Source organism: Semicossyphus pulcher, unplaced genomic scaffold (genome assembly GCF_022749685.1).
Source record: "Semicossyphus pulcher isolate SPU_LCO1_2020_fin unplaced genomic scaffold, fSemPul1.0.p SCAF_5, whole genome shotgun sequence".
NCBI lineage: Eukaryota > Metazoa > Chordata > Actinopteri > Labriformes > Labridae > Semicossyphus > Semicossyphus pulcher.
This window is the reverse complement of record NW_027211726.1, coordinates 27356168-27375324: the sequence shown is the minus strand read 5'-3', so window position 1 is coordinate 27375324 and position 19157 is coordinate 27356168. Positions and strand designations below refer to the sequence as shown.

At 40.3% G+C, this 19157-nt stretch overlaps 1 protein-coding gene across 1 annotated transcript in view; it reads right to left on the bottom strand.

Moving 5' to 3' along the window:
* Positions 1–2966: 2966 nt before the first annotated feature.
* khdrbs3 (KH domain containing, RNA binding, signal transduction associated 3) overlaps positions 2967–19157 on the bottom strand; it is a 124536-nt gene continuing 108345 nt past the window's right edge. The window contains exons 8-9 of the mRNA XM_069681438.1: positions 8282–8334; positions 2967–4085 (exon numbers count right to left, since the gene is read on the bottom strand). Coding sequence (XP_069537539.1) covers positions 3994–4085; positions 8282–8334 — 145 coding nt within the window. The 3' untranslated portion in view covers positions 2967–3993. The remainder of the gene's footprint in view (positions 4086–8281; positions 8335–19157) is intronic.

Here is a 19157-nt window from a genome sequence, read left to right as displayed (position 1 = left end):
ATTTAAGGACGGTCATCACGTTCTGATATCTGCATTCTGTACTTTGTACGAGCACATGGTAACATTTTTGAACTGTAGGACCCAGCTGTGAGATAACACAGAGTGCTCTTATACACTTATTGCAATGGTACAAAGTGAGGCAGAGAGTCCAACGGAACAGGACTCTCCTTTTATGTGAATGTGGAAGGGCATAATAGGAGATCTGAGGGTTGAAATCCAAACTAGATGGAATGCTGAAGGATTTCTTCAAGCTCTGGAAAAATATTTTCTACATTAAACATCCATCAAGAGAACATCAAGTTTCCTCAAAGTCACATTAATATTTGATGTCATGATAACGCTGCGTCCTCTGAGGAATATTGCATTTTGTACTTGCTTAGGGTTTTCAAATCCACACCCAGACAGGTGACACCATCATTTGAGATTGTCAAGGTCCAAACCTTTACCAGTGCATTTCTGTTGTTGGCCTGTTACATACCCTAACCTTTTGGATGTAGACCATCTCAGTTTCAACCTTCCCCATTTTCACTTATTCGACTCACAGTTAGTGCTGTCAAAACTATTTTATAAAAAAAAAAATACGGAATTAACGCAGCCGTGTTTACTTGTTGCCCATTTAGTGACTTTCTCTCTCTCCCTCTTGGCGACTAGCGACAAATTTAGCAACTTTTTCAGACCAGTGAAATGTATTATATTGTAATTAATTCCCATGTATGCTGCTCAGAGTAATCGCAGTTCACGCCTCCTCTGTCTACAGCTCTGAGTTGCTCTCTCTTCGTTCCTCTTGTCCCGTGCGCAGCAGCAATGCACAGGCAGTCAGGGACAAGCGGGGCTGGCCTGGGGCAGCGGGCAGGAGGAGGACAGCGGCCAATCGGGGCAGCTCGCTCGCCGCAGCAGTGCTGCGGCAGCCGCCACACCGAACCATGCTGGCTAAAGACACACTTATAGGCCTGGGTTTTGTTGATATTTATTTTAGTAAATATAAGAAATATGCCTTTCAAGCTGACAGTAAATTTTGATGGCCTTGAGGGTTCTACTGGAAATCTGTGGTTCACAGGAGAGAATCTGTTTGAAGTTAAAAAGGTGCTATTAAAAAAAAGTATTTTAACTTAAATATATTTATTTTGTGTTGATTCTACATTCATTTCCTGATTTCACATTTAAATATCCCTTATTACAAGCTTCAGTCTTAAGAAGGAAAAAAAGCGATTAATCACAGCAGTGTGATTAATTAGTTAATTTTTTTTTCAATCGATCGACAGCCCTACTCACAGTATATAATCATGCTTACTGCAACAAAATCAGAGATCTTTATTTAAAGGAGTTGTGAAATTAAGCTCTCGACAATGTTTCTGTAGACTTCTTGGACGCTTTATAGAAATCCCCACGACTCAATGTATCCAACCTCAGAGCTTTATATTTGACATATTTTGATCCTGAACTAACCCTAAACTTTAAATATATTATGTTTCCATATTTAGACTTTTTATTGCATAATTTAGATCAATACTAACAATCATACATATTACAACTGAAAAGAGACAGATACAATGCTAATGCCTAAGGCCCCGTGTCCACATAGTAGTAATAGTGCATAAGTTTTAGAACATTTAGGCTGTAACTTGCACCTTTTAACTGTTTGTCTTTGAAATCAAGCTTTTGACAATTTTTCTGCAAACGTCTTGGAAGATTGTCATGGTTTCAATATTTTGACCCATATTTGACTTCAAGTTGATTTATATTTAACATCCAAACATAATAAACATCTCATGCGTAATACAGAGAGCAACATACCTTTAGCACCATTGAGATGATTGTATGGATGACCTTGTATAGCCGGGACATCGACCTAGAAAGGAATATAAACAACACTATGATCATGCAAGTTCACAACATAAACGTCATTTACATCTTATATTATGAACACATTGCCAAGACATAATATTTTATGGTTCAATTATTGTAACAGAGGATATGTTTTATCAAAGTCTTAGGATAAAGTTATTTCACTATACAGCTTGTTAAAATGTTACTGCTATTTATCATACTTATTTACATGTTTTTGTTAAAGATATCTAATTATTCCCAGCTTTGTGGCTAGATTACGGACTTAACAGAGACAGGAAAACATATTACATTTAAGTTTAGAGAGGTTTTATGTTAATCTACGTTAGGGGAGAGGTTAAACTGGGTCAGGTTGTTTACCTTGTGGGACGGAGGTCTTTTTATACAGCTACTGCCATCCTCTCTCTGCGGAGGTCAGCTGGGGGTCATTTAGAGTCTCTTTAATGGACGGGGCAAAGGCAGGCTCTTTAAACGACTGGGAGAGGGTCACATGACCAGAGGAGAACAGAAAGAGCAAAACAAGAAGAGAGAGCAATCCACCCCCACCCACCCCATACTGATCCGAACACGGCCTAGAGGTCAAGGAGGCTTTCATGCCGCGCTACGCGCTGTTTCTGTTGGGGTAAACACTCAGAAAGTTAATGTGTGTTTACTGATGATGCCTGACGTGATCAGCGTTCGCCTCACATCGAATTATATGAACAAACAGAGAGGAGAGCGCTTCAAGAGTGGTGATGTCGTTATCGCTAAATCCTCCAAATCTCAGTCGGAGAGATTTCCTACAAAATGCATCACATGGTGCTCAAATACAAATAGGAAACCATTCTTATCAGATTACACAGGTCATTTACAAGGTCACACACAGCCCTCTGCTGTTTGTCAGGATTTTTGGGAATATTACTGCAACCAATTTGGATTTTAGGCAGGAACATATGTTGTTCTTTTTGGTTAAGACGATATGCATGTTTTAATTCAATACATCTTTCTGACTAAAGATAAATATTCCAAACTATCTCGCTTTATCTTTTGGGTTTGTTAGTTTAAATTATAAGGCTTTTTTATGAGTCCATAATTATTCTCTTCCAACACACAGTGTTTTCTTTCAAAATGTTTATTCAGCATCAACAAAGAAGAAATATTAAAGGGCTTACATAAGCTCAAAATCAACAGAGTTGAATAAATCTCTAGATGGGAGTAATGACCAATTCAACAGCATGTGATTTAGGATATTAAAATTGATTCTTATGTCTACAAAGTCAGAAAAGTATCTTGTATTAAATCAAATAATGACATCAAAATTACTGAGTTAAAGCATCTAAAGAAATCACAAAAATGAGAGAGCTCCTGGACTGCTGTGCAGCTCCGGTCGTTCGGTCTACATAAAGTATGAGCGGTTATTTATAGATGTTTTAAAGTGGATGTTTTGGGGCCATAATGATGAACACAACTACATTTTTCAGAATAAAACAGCTGACAATATCCACAGTTGCACACCATGCTTTTATAAGCCCTTTAACACTAAAGAACTATTATTTTACAAAAAGGAGGGAACAGCAAAACAATATGTTTACAGTTGGACTTTTCTCTTGTTCAGTTTGTTAATGATTCATTTACAAGGGACACAATTTTTACCGATTACCCCTCAGAAAAAAAATATCTACAGTACTGCACTTTCCTAGAACTAAGCTACTACATTTTAAGTGATCAACCACGCAGTTCAAGGTTTGAAGAATAGAGGGTTATAAATTAAGTTGTACTGGCAGCTGTGTAGAAACATTGTATCGACAGCTTATACTGAGTCACTAATCATTACCAAGTAAAAGAGCTTGATACAATGTCATCCTTCACAATCACATCGCTGAGAGAGAAACTTAATGTACTATGGAATCTCAACGTCCAGTTGATCTCTAAGAGAGGAGCAGATAGATGACCTCAGTCGCTTTACAAATTGAACCCAGTGGGAGTATGTTTTTAGAATAAGGGGACGACATGTTGGAAAACCAGTTTTTACTCGTTCAGTGTCTCAATTTCATTTCTTTTCTGTTATTTTGTTTAGTTTCAATTCTAAAAAGGTGGGAGCGTCCATAAAAAATCCATTACTTGGGTTGAAACAGCCATGAGGACTCTGGTGTGGGTTGTATAAACAGTTCAATATCTGGTGTATGGCTGATCTCTGTACACTCCCTTGGTTGTTCGTGCTGACGGTGCCTTGCCGCGATTGTTTGCCCACTCCTCCAGACCTGGTTAGGAAGACAAGGAAAATAAGAGAAGAACAGGGAGTTATACTTAAATCATTCATTCACAGCAACCACTCTCTTCAGCTCTATGCAGATGTTGTTCTGAGCACTCTGAATGTCTGGTATTGATGTCTCTCAGCTCATAACAAAAGCACCTTTTCACGCTGGGAATAAAAACAGCGACGCACACCAAGACGCTTGACTTTCACCTGGAAGGATGCATCACAGGTAATTGAATGAGATGATCAAATAGATACTTGAAAAGGACCCGTTTAGTGGCTCCCAGCAAAAAGGTCACAATTACCATTAGCCCAAATCAGCCTCTGTTCACCCCCTGGTACTGTCAATGTGAAAGTGCCAGTATCGATGGCACCCTTTGTCTGATCTTCAGCCAGCGCTGAGACTTCCCTAGAGCTGAGGCTCACAAAGGCTTGTTTTTTTCTGTGTACAGGCTCTCTGTTGGCAGCACATAGCCAATACCCCTTAATTAAACCTGTCACCCTTTCACTGACAGTCACTTTGAAGAAGCAGACCAAGGTTACCTTGTGTTTCAAGAACAAGGATTCGCATCAGCGCTGTTTATCTGTTTCCTTTGAACTGTCGCCCTTTTTCTGTGTGACCCATGCGGCAGCACTTTTTATTTCATGTGCAGGTACGCTGCACTCTAATGAGCCCAAGGTGTTCAGCTCTTTCCCTTGTGTGGGAAGAAAAGTTGGTAAAAGTTTTTTATTAGGTTTGACTTCAGAAACAGGGACACATTTCTAAAGCATGATCAGCACATATACTGTACATGATAATAATATCCTCCTGATGCAGAGGATACAATTTACCTCATCTACCTTGTACCTCATATGTTTATATCAGAGCCAAACACTTCCTAAAGAAATTAATCATCTAGAAATGAAGTCAAATGCATTGCAGTAATTAAAAAGTAAAAAATCTGTCATCCCTTTGAGTTTGTAGCTAATTAAAGAAGTTAAAAAGTTAATGTTTATATTGTACATAAAAAAGTAAGTCATATTTTCTGAGCGCTTGATTATTTGGAGAAAGGATAAATAAACTCATCCACAACAATCCTAATTAACACTGTGTCCTGATGTTGCACCTACATTGTCAGAATGGTTGTAATTTAGATAATTAAATCAAGCACAAAAAAACAGTCTTTATAACTCCTTTAAGACTTTATTATCTACTGATGTATTTTTCAGTTCACACAAAGGCAGAAATAAATCATTAGAGATGGAACAACTTTCATCTATATAACAATCGGGTTACATACATAGACTGTATAAAAAGATGGACGACATGACAGCTCCCTAAATGTGAAGCCAAAACATTTTGAGCGCCCCCTGCTGACTGGCTGCAGTATAGGTCATAAAACCCTCCTCCATGTTAACAGATGGGACATGGGTCAAACTATAAAATCATAATACACATCAAATACATTTTTGTCAAACATGGTTTCTGTCATTATAGTTAGTTCTTATCATGCTGATTCACGTCCAAGTGTTCATTTTTCTGACAAGTTTATTTTTAATTAGTTATTTGATGCTGTCAAAATGATGATTGACAGCTCTGAATCTAGAGTCCGTACCTTTTTTCAGTAAATTAAAAACATGGAATTTTACTTGTAAAAAGAAAATCCAAAACCCAAACGTCTCATTTTAAACATTCTTATTGATTTAGAACATTAATTCATTTAATGTGGTAAAGTAATCAATATATAGTAATTTGGTCGGTACCCTTGAGAGTTCCAACACAAGCCCATATAGAGGCCTGGTCTGCTGTACTGTACTGTTTATCTGTACTATCCTTTGAGTACTCTCTGCAGCAGGTATGACCTTGGCCCACTTTTTCTTTTACCTGTCAAAAGCTGACACAGTATTGTTGAACATTATCTCTGTGGTTTCAACTTTGTCTGAACTCTGTGGCAAATGGAGCTGTTCACATCTCTTCTCAGACATGCTAAACTGCCTCTGACCCAGAGTCCACTCATTTTAAGTGGCATTAAACTTTAAGCAGCTGCGTTTAGCTGATTGCAGAGCCAGACAGTACTGGGTGAATCACACTCACCAACATTTCTTTGGTTTAAAACAGTGCTTCAATAAGAAGGCGCGTGGAGAATTTTGTTGTAGGTATATGTATGTTAAGGAGAGCATAATGACCTTGATGGAGACCTTAAAAGCATCCATACTTCATCATACTTTGCTAACCAGGCGCTGGATATTATCTACGGTGCCCGGTAGGGGACATGGGGGGAAAAAAATTAAAGTTGAAAAATAAAAAAAAATGATACATTTTTGGGAGATCTTTTGCAAGATCTCGCAAAACTTTTTTTCGGTCCACACCAACAATGGAGCGCACGCACCTGTGGGAGACGTTCACTGAATTTTAAAATGGCTTCAAATACAAAGACATTACATCAGTGCTTGGCAGTAGGCACGGTTTTCATATAAGCGAGAGGTCAGTGTACTACTTCAGGGTCACTTCAACCACACCAACAATGGAGCGCACGCACCTGTGGGAGACGTTCATTGAATTTGAATTGAATACAAAGACATTACATCAGTGCTTGGCAGTAGGCACGGTTTTCAGATAAGCGAGAGACACCTCGTCGCAGAGCTTCCTCTGACCTGGCAAGTCGTTTATTTCCTCGTTTGTGTACAACGGACACATAAGCCACGCCCACACACACTGTGACCGTCACCAGTTAATTCAACACCAGTTAAACTGTGACACGGGAAGTAGTACATAGACCTCTTCGAAAACTTTTTTTTTCTACCATAAATATGTTTCCCACATGTCCCGTCCCGGGCTCCATAATTATCTATCTTTGCCAAATAAAATTAAGTCACATTTAATCGATTTAATAGATACACAAAAAAAAAAGTTAACTATGACTGCTGGGTCTGTAGGTAATGCCTTCAATGCACTACAAGTATTTTAATCGGCTTGAACCTCAGACAATTTTTCAAATCTAAAACATTTCATTCACAGACTGTAGGATTTTACAACTATTTTGCATGATCACTTTTTACAAGACTACAACTGTCTGTGGTTATTGAGGCAGTAAGTTTAGCTCTGTTAGCATTATGAGCCTGCAGGCAGCTAGCAAGGCCTTCCCTTCTTTCGTACTATCCTATTAACAACAAAAGTACGACTGCCACATGAAATGCAGTAAGGACACAGTGACAGCAGCCCTTGAGTATGCAGTGGCTTACACCTTCCAGAGTCACCCCCATGTTTACTATCATCCCCAGTTCGCTGCTTCCTGTTTGGTGCCAAAGGGTGCACATACTGGTTGTTGACGGTGTTCACATGGTTGAACTGAACCAAAATGTAACACTTCATATGATATTTTAGGTCTTGATTTGATCTGACCATGAACAGAAAAAGACTTATGTTCAGACTTAGTTTTACGAGCATCTAACACCCTTCTGACATTCTGATAATTGTCTGTGACAATTAAAGTGTTGATTGAAATAAGGCCATCTTAACATATATACACCCGGTATTGTGGGATGTAAATTGGGGATGAATTTAGTAGTGTTTTTTTCTTCATGTGTAGTTTCAGCAGTCAAAGTATAGATCTTTAAGTGCTTTTCTAGATCCAGGATCACCTTTTAATCACAGAGAGATCAGTCAGTGTACAAAGTTCCTGTTAGTAAAATTATGGATTAAAATAACTTTTACAAATTCAGAGTTGGGGTGCAAAGTCTTAATATATATAAAAAGTGTTTTCTAAGATAATATCCTGCAGTTTATTAACATCAAAACAACCAAAAAGGAAAGAAAGGGGCACTGGTTTGGCTCAGTTGGTAGAGCAGGCGCCCCATGTACAGAGGCTATGGTCCTCGTCGCACTGATCGCAGGTTCGACTCCCGATCTGCTGATAATTTGGTGCGTGTCATCCCCCAGTCTCTAATCCCAACATTTCCTGTCTATCTTCAGCTGTCCTATAATTAAAGGCAAAAGCCAAAAAAATAATCTTTAAAAAAAAAAAAAGGAAAGAAAGTGATTGATGCAAAAAGAGCTAAATGAACCCCCACATGAGGGATAAAACCTGTGAATAAATTTAAACGTCAAACAACCCAGACACTCTTGCACCTGAGTTGAAGCAGTGGCAAATCGAGAAGTAGAAATTGTTACTCTGACAATTGACATGAGAGATATTGGAGTAAGAGAAGTCTGTGACTCACCATATGATTCATATGATTCCCCACTGTGTCCGTACTCATAGTAGTCATCTGAGCTGTGAACAGAGAGAACAGTGAGATGAATATCTGAATGTATAGATAATCATGAAATCAGATGGAGAAAAACCTCACTGTGCATCAAAGAGTGCATTTCAGTTATCAGCAAACAAACGGAATGTTTCCAGTGTTATTGTAGAAGATCAAAGCGATATTTACAATGATTCAATCTGATATCATTTATGCAGTGGCAATAAAGGAAAACATGCAGCAAGTGGTTTTACTCAGATATACTCTGCTGGATAGAAAAGTAAAACACAAACAAGAAGGAGCTTTCAATCCCTCAAAAGTTTGGTCACATTTGCGCTTCTACAAGGCAATTTCCTCCGGTATATTTCTGCACAAACTTCCAGTTCCAAATCACTGCATATGGAGATCTATGAGAGGAGGCATCTTTAATGAAAAATAAAAAGATGGGGAGGCAAGTTGCATAGCGGTTCATTTCTCTCTTATTTATTTATTTATTTATTTATTTGCGGTCGCAGGTGAGATGCTGACAGAACAATCCTGCCGCGGTATCATTCAGTAACAGCGCTATCATTCAAGAGAGGCAATTCATCATAAGGCTGCCACTGAGCCGACACCAGCCATCACAGCTGGGTCCTCTCCGCCTGCCTGTCACTCAGTCTGTCAGCGACAGCAGCACCTCTCTGCTCGCCGGATTAGAGAGCTGAAGGCACCATCTAAAACCCAACGCAGCACATCAACACCCCCCGACTGCTGAGGGCAAAGAGGTGACGGTAATGTCACACCACAGTGGAAGTAACAGATTACATTTTGCTCCAGTTACTGTCATAGAGTTACGTTTTTGCAGTGTGATCTTAAAAGCCAAACTGGGCTCTGAAAGGTTGAGACACTCTGCTCCTCTATCAAATTACACCGCAGTTTGCAGCACTCCAGGAAATCAATTTCAACAAATTCAGTCTGCTATTAAGTCTGCTTTAACTCAGCAACATGCACTTTGTAAAAAGGAGCTGCTTAATGATGAACATTTTCAAATAATTATTAATCTTCATGTCAATTTTTGTTTTCCTCTTTGTGTATTCCAACAAATTCTCTGACAGAATGAAAATGCATCCATCAGTCTTTCCTCCATTACACTGAGAGCTACTCGTAATAATAGTGCTACTGTGTGGTGTGGGTGTATTATATGCAGTGCCACCATGGCCTATAGGTTTGTGTAAAAAATGTTGTCAAACTACGATATGTTGTGATTATACAACATGCTTTATGTTACACAATCCCTGTGCTTGACATCTGCCACTTGTAGAAATCATATAATCATGCTACAGCACTTAACTTCACACTCAGTGCTTCAGTTAACTGAAATATTAAACTATATGGGTCAGTTGCTTAACGTTAACATGTTTGCTCTCAAGATAGTTTGCTGTGATAGCTAGCAAAATGCATGAAATATGTAATCTCATGGGGCACATTTATGGAACTTTGTAGTGTGATTCATTAAATATTTGGCTACGATGGTATTATGCTAACAAAATTACACCAAAACAACTTAAAGTGTCAGTTTACTCAAATCACAAACATTTTTTCTTCTCATGGCTCTTCTTGTGAGTACAGGTGACCTGGCTTTGGTTTTATCAGCACAGGTTTTTAGATGTTTGTATCTCAGATTTCTGCCACCACTTCACATGATTACATGCAATTTTTCAGTGGCGGCAGATGGCGGCACCAGTTTTTTTCTTGCAACCGTTGGCAAATGTTGCTAAGTGTTACTCATGGTGGATTCATGTTGGATCTCTCAATAATATGCCAAAGAGTACCTGCTCTTTATGTAAAGTTGATGGCGTTCTCAGCACTGAAAAACTGGTTAAAGGAAATTAAGCTTTTATGTGTGTTTGCAGAAACTGTTTTGCTGCTTTAAATCCACATAACAAACCGTCAACAGTTCAAGTTAAACTGGTGAACATTGTGTTGTGTCGCTCAACTTTGTTATGATAAATTAAATTACAATGAAGTTAACAATAAAAATAAATAATAAAAATACAATAATAATAATAATTACAATATGGACTGTACACTTTTCATTTATACAGCTAGGACTGTGGTTGGATAATTATACAGAGTGATTGCAAACAAAATCATTATGCACACATGGTGTAAAGAAAAACTCTGCTTCCCTACTCATAAAAAGAGTTGCATGGAATAATAGCGTAGTATAACAATTGTTGATTAAGGCTGATACCACAAACACTTTGTATGCACCTCACTTGTTTTGGTTTGAAGCCAAAAATCTAATAAACACAGACAATAAAGCTTGGGCAACGTAACTGTACATTTTCTGCATTGCTAAATATAATGTATAGTGAAAATGTGCATGATGATATACTGTCTTTTATTCTAGTACAAGTGATCGTACTTTGGCAGCTTCCCCTACTACTGCAAATGCCTCTCAGCAGCAGCAACATGACAAAGTGATTGGCTGCTGTATTGTTTCCTGTGACAATTTCTTAGTAAGTATGAACAAGACAACACGGCCAACTGAGGACAGTGGGAGGAATCGTTTTAAGAGCACTATGAAGGCTCAATGAGACATGAGACAGCTCCCTGCAGAGGCTTGTGCCTTAAGTCAGGCTTAGCATAAATTTTACACAGTTCATAATTCAACTACAAACAATGCCAAGCCAGCAGAAGCAAACAAGGCATTTCCCCTGTGCTAATATAGTCTCCCAGTGAGGAGCCAGGCCAGCTGCTGTTGCTGCGAGCGCAAGCTTTCCAGTCAGTCCTCGTGGCAGAGGTGCCACCATGCATCTGCCACAGATGTCAAGTCACTGCAATATCCTTGACACCACTCATTGGCCGACAGAGACAGAGGGAGGGAGGAGAGAGGGGGACGGAGAGACACGAGACAAGTGAATGCATGTTTGGCTCGTCATGTTGTGTACCCCAAGACAAGACCTGACAGGATACTAAATAATTAGATTTCACATTATGCTCGAAAGCAGGGGGTGTATTCCAGAGAGGTTCGCCTTTCAAATAAACAGCCATTTTTTATGAATATGAGGAAATTAATTTGCCACAGTACACAGGTGCTCACAGACATATGGGGAAGTATGTGGAATATGGGTAATCGCAGGCTTTCTTTTGTCATATTCAACAACAAAAACATCCAAATAACACAAAGCAGCATGCTGCACAGCGGTGCTAACACTGTTTCAGATGCTTGCTTACATGCTGTGGGCTGTCAGCATTATTTCCCTTCATTTATTTTCACTACGTTTATCTCACAAGAACTGAAAAGAATACCTTTCTCACTTAACTCTTGAAGTTTCCTTGTTGCTTAAGGCAGAAAAGACCAATAATAGCAGTCTGCCTTGCTGAAAGCTGCCAGTGCAGACCTGCTCTTTCCACAAAGGAGAGGAGTGCAACAAAAGCTGTTAGGCGCCTCTAATTTCTGAGGTGACATTTTATCAATATTGCTACAAAACTTCTCTCCGTAGTTACTTTCCTTTCTCAATTACAGAGACCGGTGAGCCTCGAGATGCATCCTGAAGGGCAAAGATTCCAGTAAAGTTGTGTTTTGTGTGTTCAAAGTTTGACAGCAACTGCTGTAGCTTTAACATCAATCAGCACTCTTTAGTGTGAGTATCCGGAATCTAACCCTTCGATTCCACAGGATCCGTTCAAGATTCAACATTCAAGTCAATGCTCGTGATTCCACAGTACGCGCCGCGGTCCGTCTCAAGCGCGTCCCAGAAGCGTGTCTCCGCTCTGCTCCGCTAAAGATACGCGCTGGGTCTATTTTTAACGGAGGCCGCTTCAAACATGCGTCACAGAGCAGATCGTTCCAAACAGGAAGTCACAGACGAAAGCAGCATACAGCATCCGGTCATTTCAAAATAAAACACCATGTTCAGACCGGTACAGACTCCCGTTTTTTCCCGTTTATTTTAAGATCAACGCACTGAAATCTCGAAAAAAGAAAACTTTTAATTAAGTAGTGTACTCCTCAATGGTAGAAGCACAAAAATCACGAAATGATTTCCAAATGAGCAGATAATCAACCTCGGATGTGCAGACATAACTGTAGTTTGTGTGTTGCGTGTTATTGCGTGATTTCTCAATTCTCGCGCGATAATGTAGTTCTCCCACGATCTTGTGCTCTCGCGAATCCAGCTGCTTGGGCCAGCGCTCCGCTGCGCTGCGGACCAGACACGCATCCTGTGGGCGAGGGCTTGCGCCAGAACGCTGCACAGATGGAACGCGCCGGAGAAGGATCCTGTGGGATCGAGGGGTTAGATTTTGTCAGTACTGCAAAAAAATGACTGCTAAAAGAAATCTGTAATGTGATTAATATTTTAACGCAGGTCCAATGTATGACAATAGACAATGTCATTAATTGTGCTACAAGCTATCCTGTCTGCTAACAAGGCCAGCAACCTAGCTAGACAACAAGTATGCTAATATAAGATGATTGACCAATACAGCTGTATCGTTGAGCTCATGGGTTTTCAAAGTGTGGGGAAGTGAGCCTCCCCTGAAACAACATAAAGTGGTGTCATTATGTAAGGAGACAGGGGGAACCGAAGCTTGCAGTCCGCTGTCCTGTAAACAACATAATTTCACTGGCAGCAAATGCACAGCGCGTCCCCGTGTTAGTAACAAGCAGAGATTCACGTGTTGTGAACTGGCCGACGTATGCCCATCTTACTAATGCGCTCTTTAAATAGCAGGGACATACTGCTTGCTGACGCTTTCCGGGTCCTCCAGATCGCAACGGGACACCTGTTTGCCTGACCACCCCTCATTTAAGACAAAGAAATTACAAAAATAATGACTGCTTTGCGCCAGGTGAACGATAGGGCCCTATGATGCGCACAAGCGGTTGATGCGGGATGCACTGTACAACGGAACATACGCAGATCATCCTCCACCTGCAACCTTCTTTACTCGCTTCGGATCACTTTCAATGTGGAAAACCGACGTGTGTCGTCTCTCTGTGTTACAAAACAAAAATACATCCATTTTGCCCACACATCGCAGAAGTTAACCAGATGCTTACAGATATTTTTCTGGTTTATTTTGTCTCACGTTGCGCCTCCCCTGAAATCCTCTGGCACCCCCCACACTTTGAAAACTGCTGATTTAGCACATTTTTGCAGCATTAGCATTGACTTCTCTCCCCCATAGTGATAGCAAAACTGTGGAATTTGGGTTGTACTGCATAATCACAATAAGATTGAGCTGTTTACGGTATATCTTCATACAAACTTGTGTCATTAGGCAGATGAAACGCTAAATGGCTGATTACTGGCATGCTTTGCACATTTAAGCAAATGTTTAAAACTTAAAACATTTAAAACTTTTTAAGTGGAAGAAAGTTAAGGAGGTATGAAACCCCTCTCCACTGCCTGATGAATTCTACATTCATCATTGATCCCAGATCACAGCTTCTCCTTGTCTGAATTCCACAGCTGGCAGCTTTACCACAGTCAGGAGATGAGGCGCCTGGGGTGGTTAGATTTCACTCGAGATATTGCCCTGTCATAGGTGTGAAAGAGCTTTGACTTTCTAAATAGGTCAGCTTTTGATTTGACATTCATTAGCAGAAGGCGGCCGCTGGTTTGTGTCTCCCCTAACTTCACGGGCCAAGAAAAGAAAACACATCTGTCTAAAGCGCAGGCGTGCACCAAGAGAGGCGAACGCTACACCTTTTAGATAAGTGTGTCTCTTTCATCAGGCATCTGATTCCAGGCCTACTTTTCCACAGGTAAAGACCCGGCCTCTCTGGAGCATCTGTCATCTCTGTAAATGCTTTGTCTTAAGCACTGATGTTGCCATTCCTGGGCACAGGAAACAGATGGCGGTGTTAAATCTGAATGATGTAGTACACGTCCCTGGTGGACTTTGTTTTCTTACATCGCCATTACTCTTCTAGTCCTCTGTGATAGATTAGAAGGAATCTAGTAGGACATTACGGTGGGCTGCAGAGGTAATACAGCGCCGGTCTGATGTGGAGGGAGGCTGATTTTCTTCTGCAGGCCTATTTCTTGCATATTGCACATTTTAACTCATCTGACTACAGTCCTCAAATTACTTCCTTGATGCTTCCTGGGTAAAAATGTTTTTCATTTATTCTTGGCACAAGGATGAAAAGGTAAAATGCTTACAAAATGCCCCAGATTGAATGCTCTGATTTTACAGACTCAGTGGTGATCTCCACTGACAACAATACAATGAAAATGAAAAAAGCTGCACTACCTTTCTTTTTTTTTTTTTGCCATTTAGTATGAAATGAAGCTCACATAATTTCAAATGGAAGCCCTCCTTACGGATACACTGGTGATTGCTCAGTGCGATGGCTGATTGCAAAGCTATCTCCGATGCTGACCCCCTGCTGGAGAGCCACAAAGACGGACAAAATGGCCTACGTCAAAGATTTGACTTTACAAATGAGTCTTCTTTCTGGGTGAAATGACTATTTATGTCACTTTGCTGTTTTTTTTGTAAAGTACATGAAATCCTGGTTCAGGGAAAATAGTCAGTCGACGGTATTTTAAAAACCACCATGTTGAAACCTTTGGTTGATATATATTATCTGTGGATGACTTTGTTATGTCTTATTGAAGGGGCATAACATTTATAAAATGCAGCTTTTTGTCTTGAGAGATAGAGAGAGTGATGTAAACCCCGCACCTTCTTTCCCTCAGATGGTCTAATTCCCGCCACAGCACCTGTCACTCATCTTGACAAGCTGTGTACCATGAAAACAACATCTAGGTACCCAGCATCTGTGAAGCACCGCAGGCATTTCACAGGCAGACAGCTAACACAGACAATCTGTACTAAGATTCAAGAAACACAATGTTGGTATTCCCATTGTACTAAATGGATGTTGTCTGCCTTAGGGCCCAGACACAACAAGCAAGCCTCAGAGAAGTAGCATTGACAAAGGCAGGCTCATAGAAGACATCGCGTCAACTGCGATTGAAGACAACTCCTGCCGACAGCTAGATGACTAGTGGCATACATGTTCTGTGCTGTTTTAGTTAGTGACGCTACTTTTATGCCAGGAGTATATAGCTTTTACATTGGTGCTATCATCCCATTGTAAAGGAAATGAGGTGACAATTAGGTAGAAACAACAATAAATGGGTTGTCTCCACATCTCTTCATCAATAGCCCAGTGACAGCAGAGGTTTAAATGATGTGTCAGGGCCTTTAGGATTAGCCTTTGTAAAACACTGCACGAGCGACCATTCATAGCGATGCTAGCGGCACGGCTTTAAGAATGATAATATCGACCTGTCAGTCCGTCCACCAGGTTGTTCCGGACCGAATTTTCTCAACTATCTCAATACTAATGGAGTCAAATTATTTAGGGCAGCTTTGTCCTCCATATTTACATACATGAGGGGGCCAGAGTATTAGACACCTCTGAATATAACGCAGCTCAGTACAGCCCCACCACCAATAATGACCTTGACGCTGAAATATCATTGAATTAACACCTCTTTGACAGCTTAGAAAAAAGCCTGTACATTACAGGCAACAGCCCCACAGCGCTGCACTGTACTCCTGAGAATTTCACGAGAATGTCCGTGTGAGGTGCTTGTGTTAAGTAAAATAGCGGAATCCGTGGAACCCCACCAAGTGGAACAATGTGAAGTCAGGGTGAGCAGATGTGTGAACGCAGCAGGTAATAGTCATTCAGTCATTCAGCTCTCTCATCTTTACTGATGGTCTCAGTTGCCAGCATTAGGTTTTCTACTATTGCGTTTGTATTGTGGAAATGTCTATACATGTTGTAGTATCTATCTAGTTGACCTATTCTAACCTTAATTTAAAAGCTCTGGCTTCTACATTTCTGACAATTTAGTTGCTTGGCTCCCTTAATGACAAAGCTGGACAAGCAAGAGAAACAAATAAACAACCATTTGCAACACCAAGATATTGAACCGCACACATGGATCGTAAACTTCCTGTTCCTATTCCAGCATTTACAGCCCCCTACTTTACTGGAGGGCCCAGATATTCACTGCTGTGACCACCATAATTTTATAGCAGTAAGCTGGATGCTTATATCTTTGTTCTGGCATTAATACATGTTGGAAAAAAAGAAGGCTGCAATAAGGAAACCTGCTTGGTGAATGTAGCATAAGCTAGAGTTAGCCCCCTTTGTCTGAATTAGCTTACAGGATGATTTCAACATCAACAAAACCGTCATGGAGCATCCCAATTAAATATTTTTACATCAGTACTTGCAGATGCATTACAGTCTTTTGTTGTATTGCAATGTGTTTAAATTACAAACCATCCCTCCATTCATTCAATGAATAGCACTTAGACTGAAGGTTTGTGTATGTATGTTAGAGCTCTGCAGTTTGGGACTCTTTCAAGCAATCCAGTCTAAACAGCTCCTCCTTCAACATTAGAAATCCAGCGTCTCTCCTCTCTTTTCCTCTGTACTGGTCCCTTGTACTAAGATTTACAGTTGCTCCTCAGGGAAGCGTCTGCCCTTTAAAACACTGTCACACAGCTCGCCTTGTGCCCTCAAGCCTCTGGGATCCAGCCTACGATATACCGTACCAAAGCAAGATGCGAGGGAAGGTGTGAGGTGTCAGCAGCCAACAGTCTCCGAGGTGTCAAGTATGAAATAACACTTTGATCACACCCGAGCTGCGAGAGACGACCTCGCTGTGACCTCCCCAAGTGTCCAGACAGGGCTGTGCCACAGCTGTCATCCTTCTCATTTCCCTACAGAGACGTCACCTTCTCTGCTAATAAAATTAAAGACGCTCTCCACACATGCAGCCCTCTCCAGCCTTCTTGACCTTAACATTTGATTGGTACCAATGCGCTGCTGCATCCAATACCTCTCCTGAGATGAAGCTCTCTGCTGCCTCTCCAAAAAAAGATGATGGCTCAGTGCTCAGTGTTGTATAAACACGGTAAGAGGAGGCTGTGATCTGGGAACTGGCGGACTGTCTGCCATGGCTGTCATGCTGAGGTAGTGTTCCACGAGGTTCCCCCAGGCGTCAGCTCTCTTCTGAAACATGTAAATGTCGCAAAATGTCCTCAGGGCGTCTTAAAACAGCTTTTTTAGCTTAAGTCTCATGTCTTAAGGTTGTGAGCACCTTATTTGCCTTTCAAATTGAATTATGTCTAAATTACTCAATTTTGGCTGTTCTGTTCGACAGGCTGTGTACAGTATAATTACACAGGTTGTCTCATCTCATTTGGCAGTGGTTAGTATAACAAGTGCAACATTTTGTTCCACTTAAACCAAGCTGAGAACATGAAGACTCTATCACTGACACTGCACCACACAGAGTATATGCTCAAGCACTGCAATAAAAGTCAAATATTACAGCTGCTGTGTGTGTTTCTTTTGTTATTATTGCATTTTCAAATGATGCAATTTGCACGCATTTTTGTTTGACACACACGAGACAATCTCAGGGAAAGCTGGTGTTTCCATGTATTTCATGTGGTGGATATTTGTCAAACATAGTGGCTGTGAAGTTACACTGAAACATAGTTCAATTCACTGATTGGTCTGTGTGTGTGGAACATGCAATGTTATCTAAACACACAGATTAATATTGAAATAGCCAGCTGTAAACTATGATCCACAGTTATAAAAAAAGGCTGTAATCAGGAATGATATTTTCAGTTCAACATCAAAGTGTAGCATTATTTTCATTATTGATGAATCTTTACATCTGCTGTATAAGTAAAGCAACTTTTTATTCAAATTGCTCCATCAGTACTTGCACTGGTATTTTTGCTTATTACGGTATAATGTCATTTTGAAATGCTTCATATCTCTTTAATTGATTCTAATCTCTATGTACAGATTCTACATAGAAATGTAGACAGGGACGTGCATTTCCGGGACGGCAAGAGTTATGGTTTCCGTTTGTACTTTGCTTGTAGTCCGAGTAATATTGACCAATCACGTAGCTACGTATCTAAAAGGGCAAACACACTGCAACAGCCCAAACGATTTCAATTAGTAGAAACAAGCTGCAAATTTAGAAACGATGTAAATTCAAAAACACATGCAAAAGTCCAAAACAAATGAAACGACGGAAACACGCTGCAAATGAAAAAACCTGCTGCCAAAAGCCAAAACAAATACATTAACATAAAACGCATTGCAAATACAGAAACGATATTAGATGTTCCTTTACTGAGAGGTATGTCTGATCCATCGGAGCTGTTTGATGTTTGTTTCCGCGTTGAGTCCTTTCCTAACTTTTTCCTCACACTGAATTTCAATGTTGTTTTGCGTTTGAAAACACTGAATTGAATTGAATGGACTATAGATTATCCTTACTATATTATGTTTGAATTATTGTTTGTGCACTGTTGGAGTAAAATCACGGACTGTATTTTGAACTTCTGGAAGTAATTGTTGTGCTTCATTGTTTGTCGTGTGTCTATGTTGCTGTTGGATTGTGTCTATTTTAGGTTCTGAGTTTTTGTAATTGCTTGATGTTGCTTGGAACCTTTGTATGGCTGACTTTTAAAAGGAAAACATTGACACTGACTCGCAAAACATGACTTCGGTATTGTAAAGCCCAGTCCAGATCAATGATTCAGTTTTAGAATGTTGCAGAGAAAATTGCAGCGTTGTGAACTGGTTAGTTGCAGAGTGTCTGAAGCCGTTGCGTGAAGTTGCAAATGATTTGACTTGCCAAATCTTCAAATGAAGTTTTAGCACTGCTATTTCACCTCAGCCAATCAGGAAACAGCAGTCTCTGGCGCTGCAGTAGCCAAAGACGGCTCCAGATCCTCTCTTTCCAAACTCTCTGTCTTCGACGTTTATTAATCAGAGTTACAGCTACCATTGCGAGCA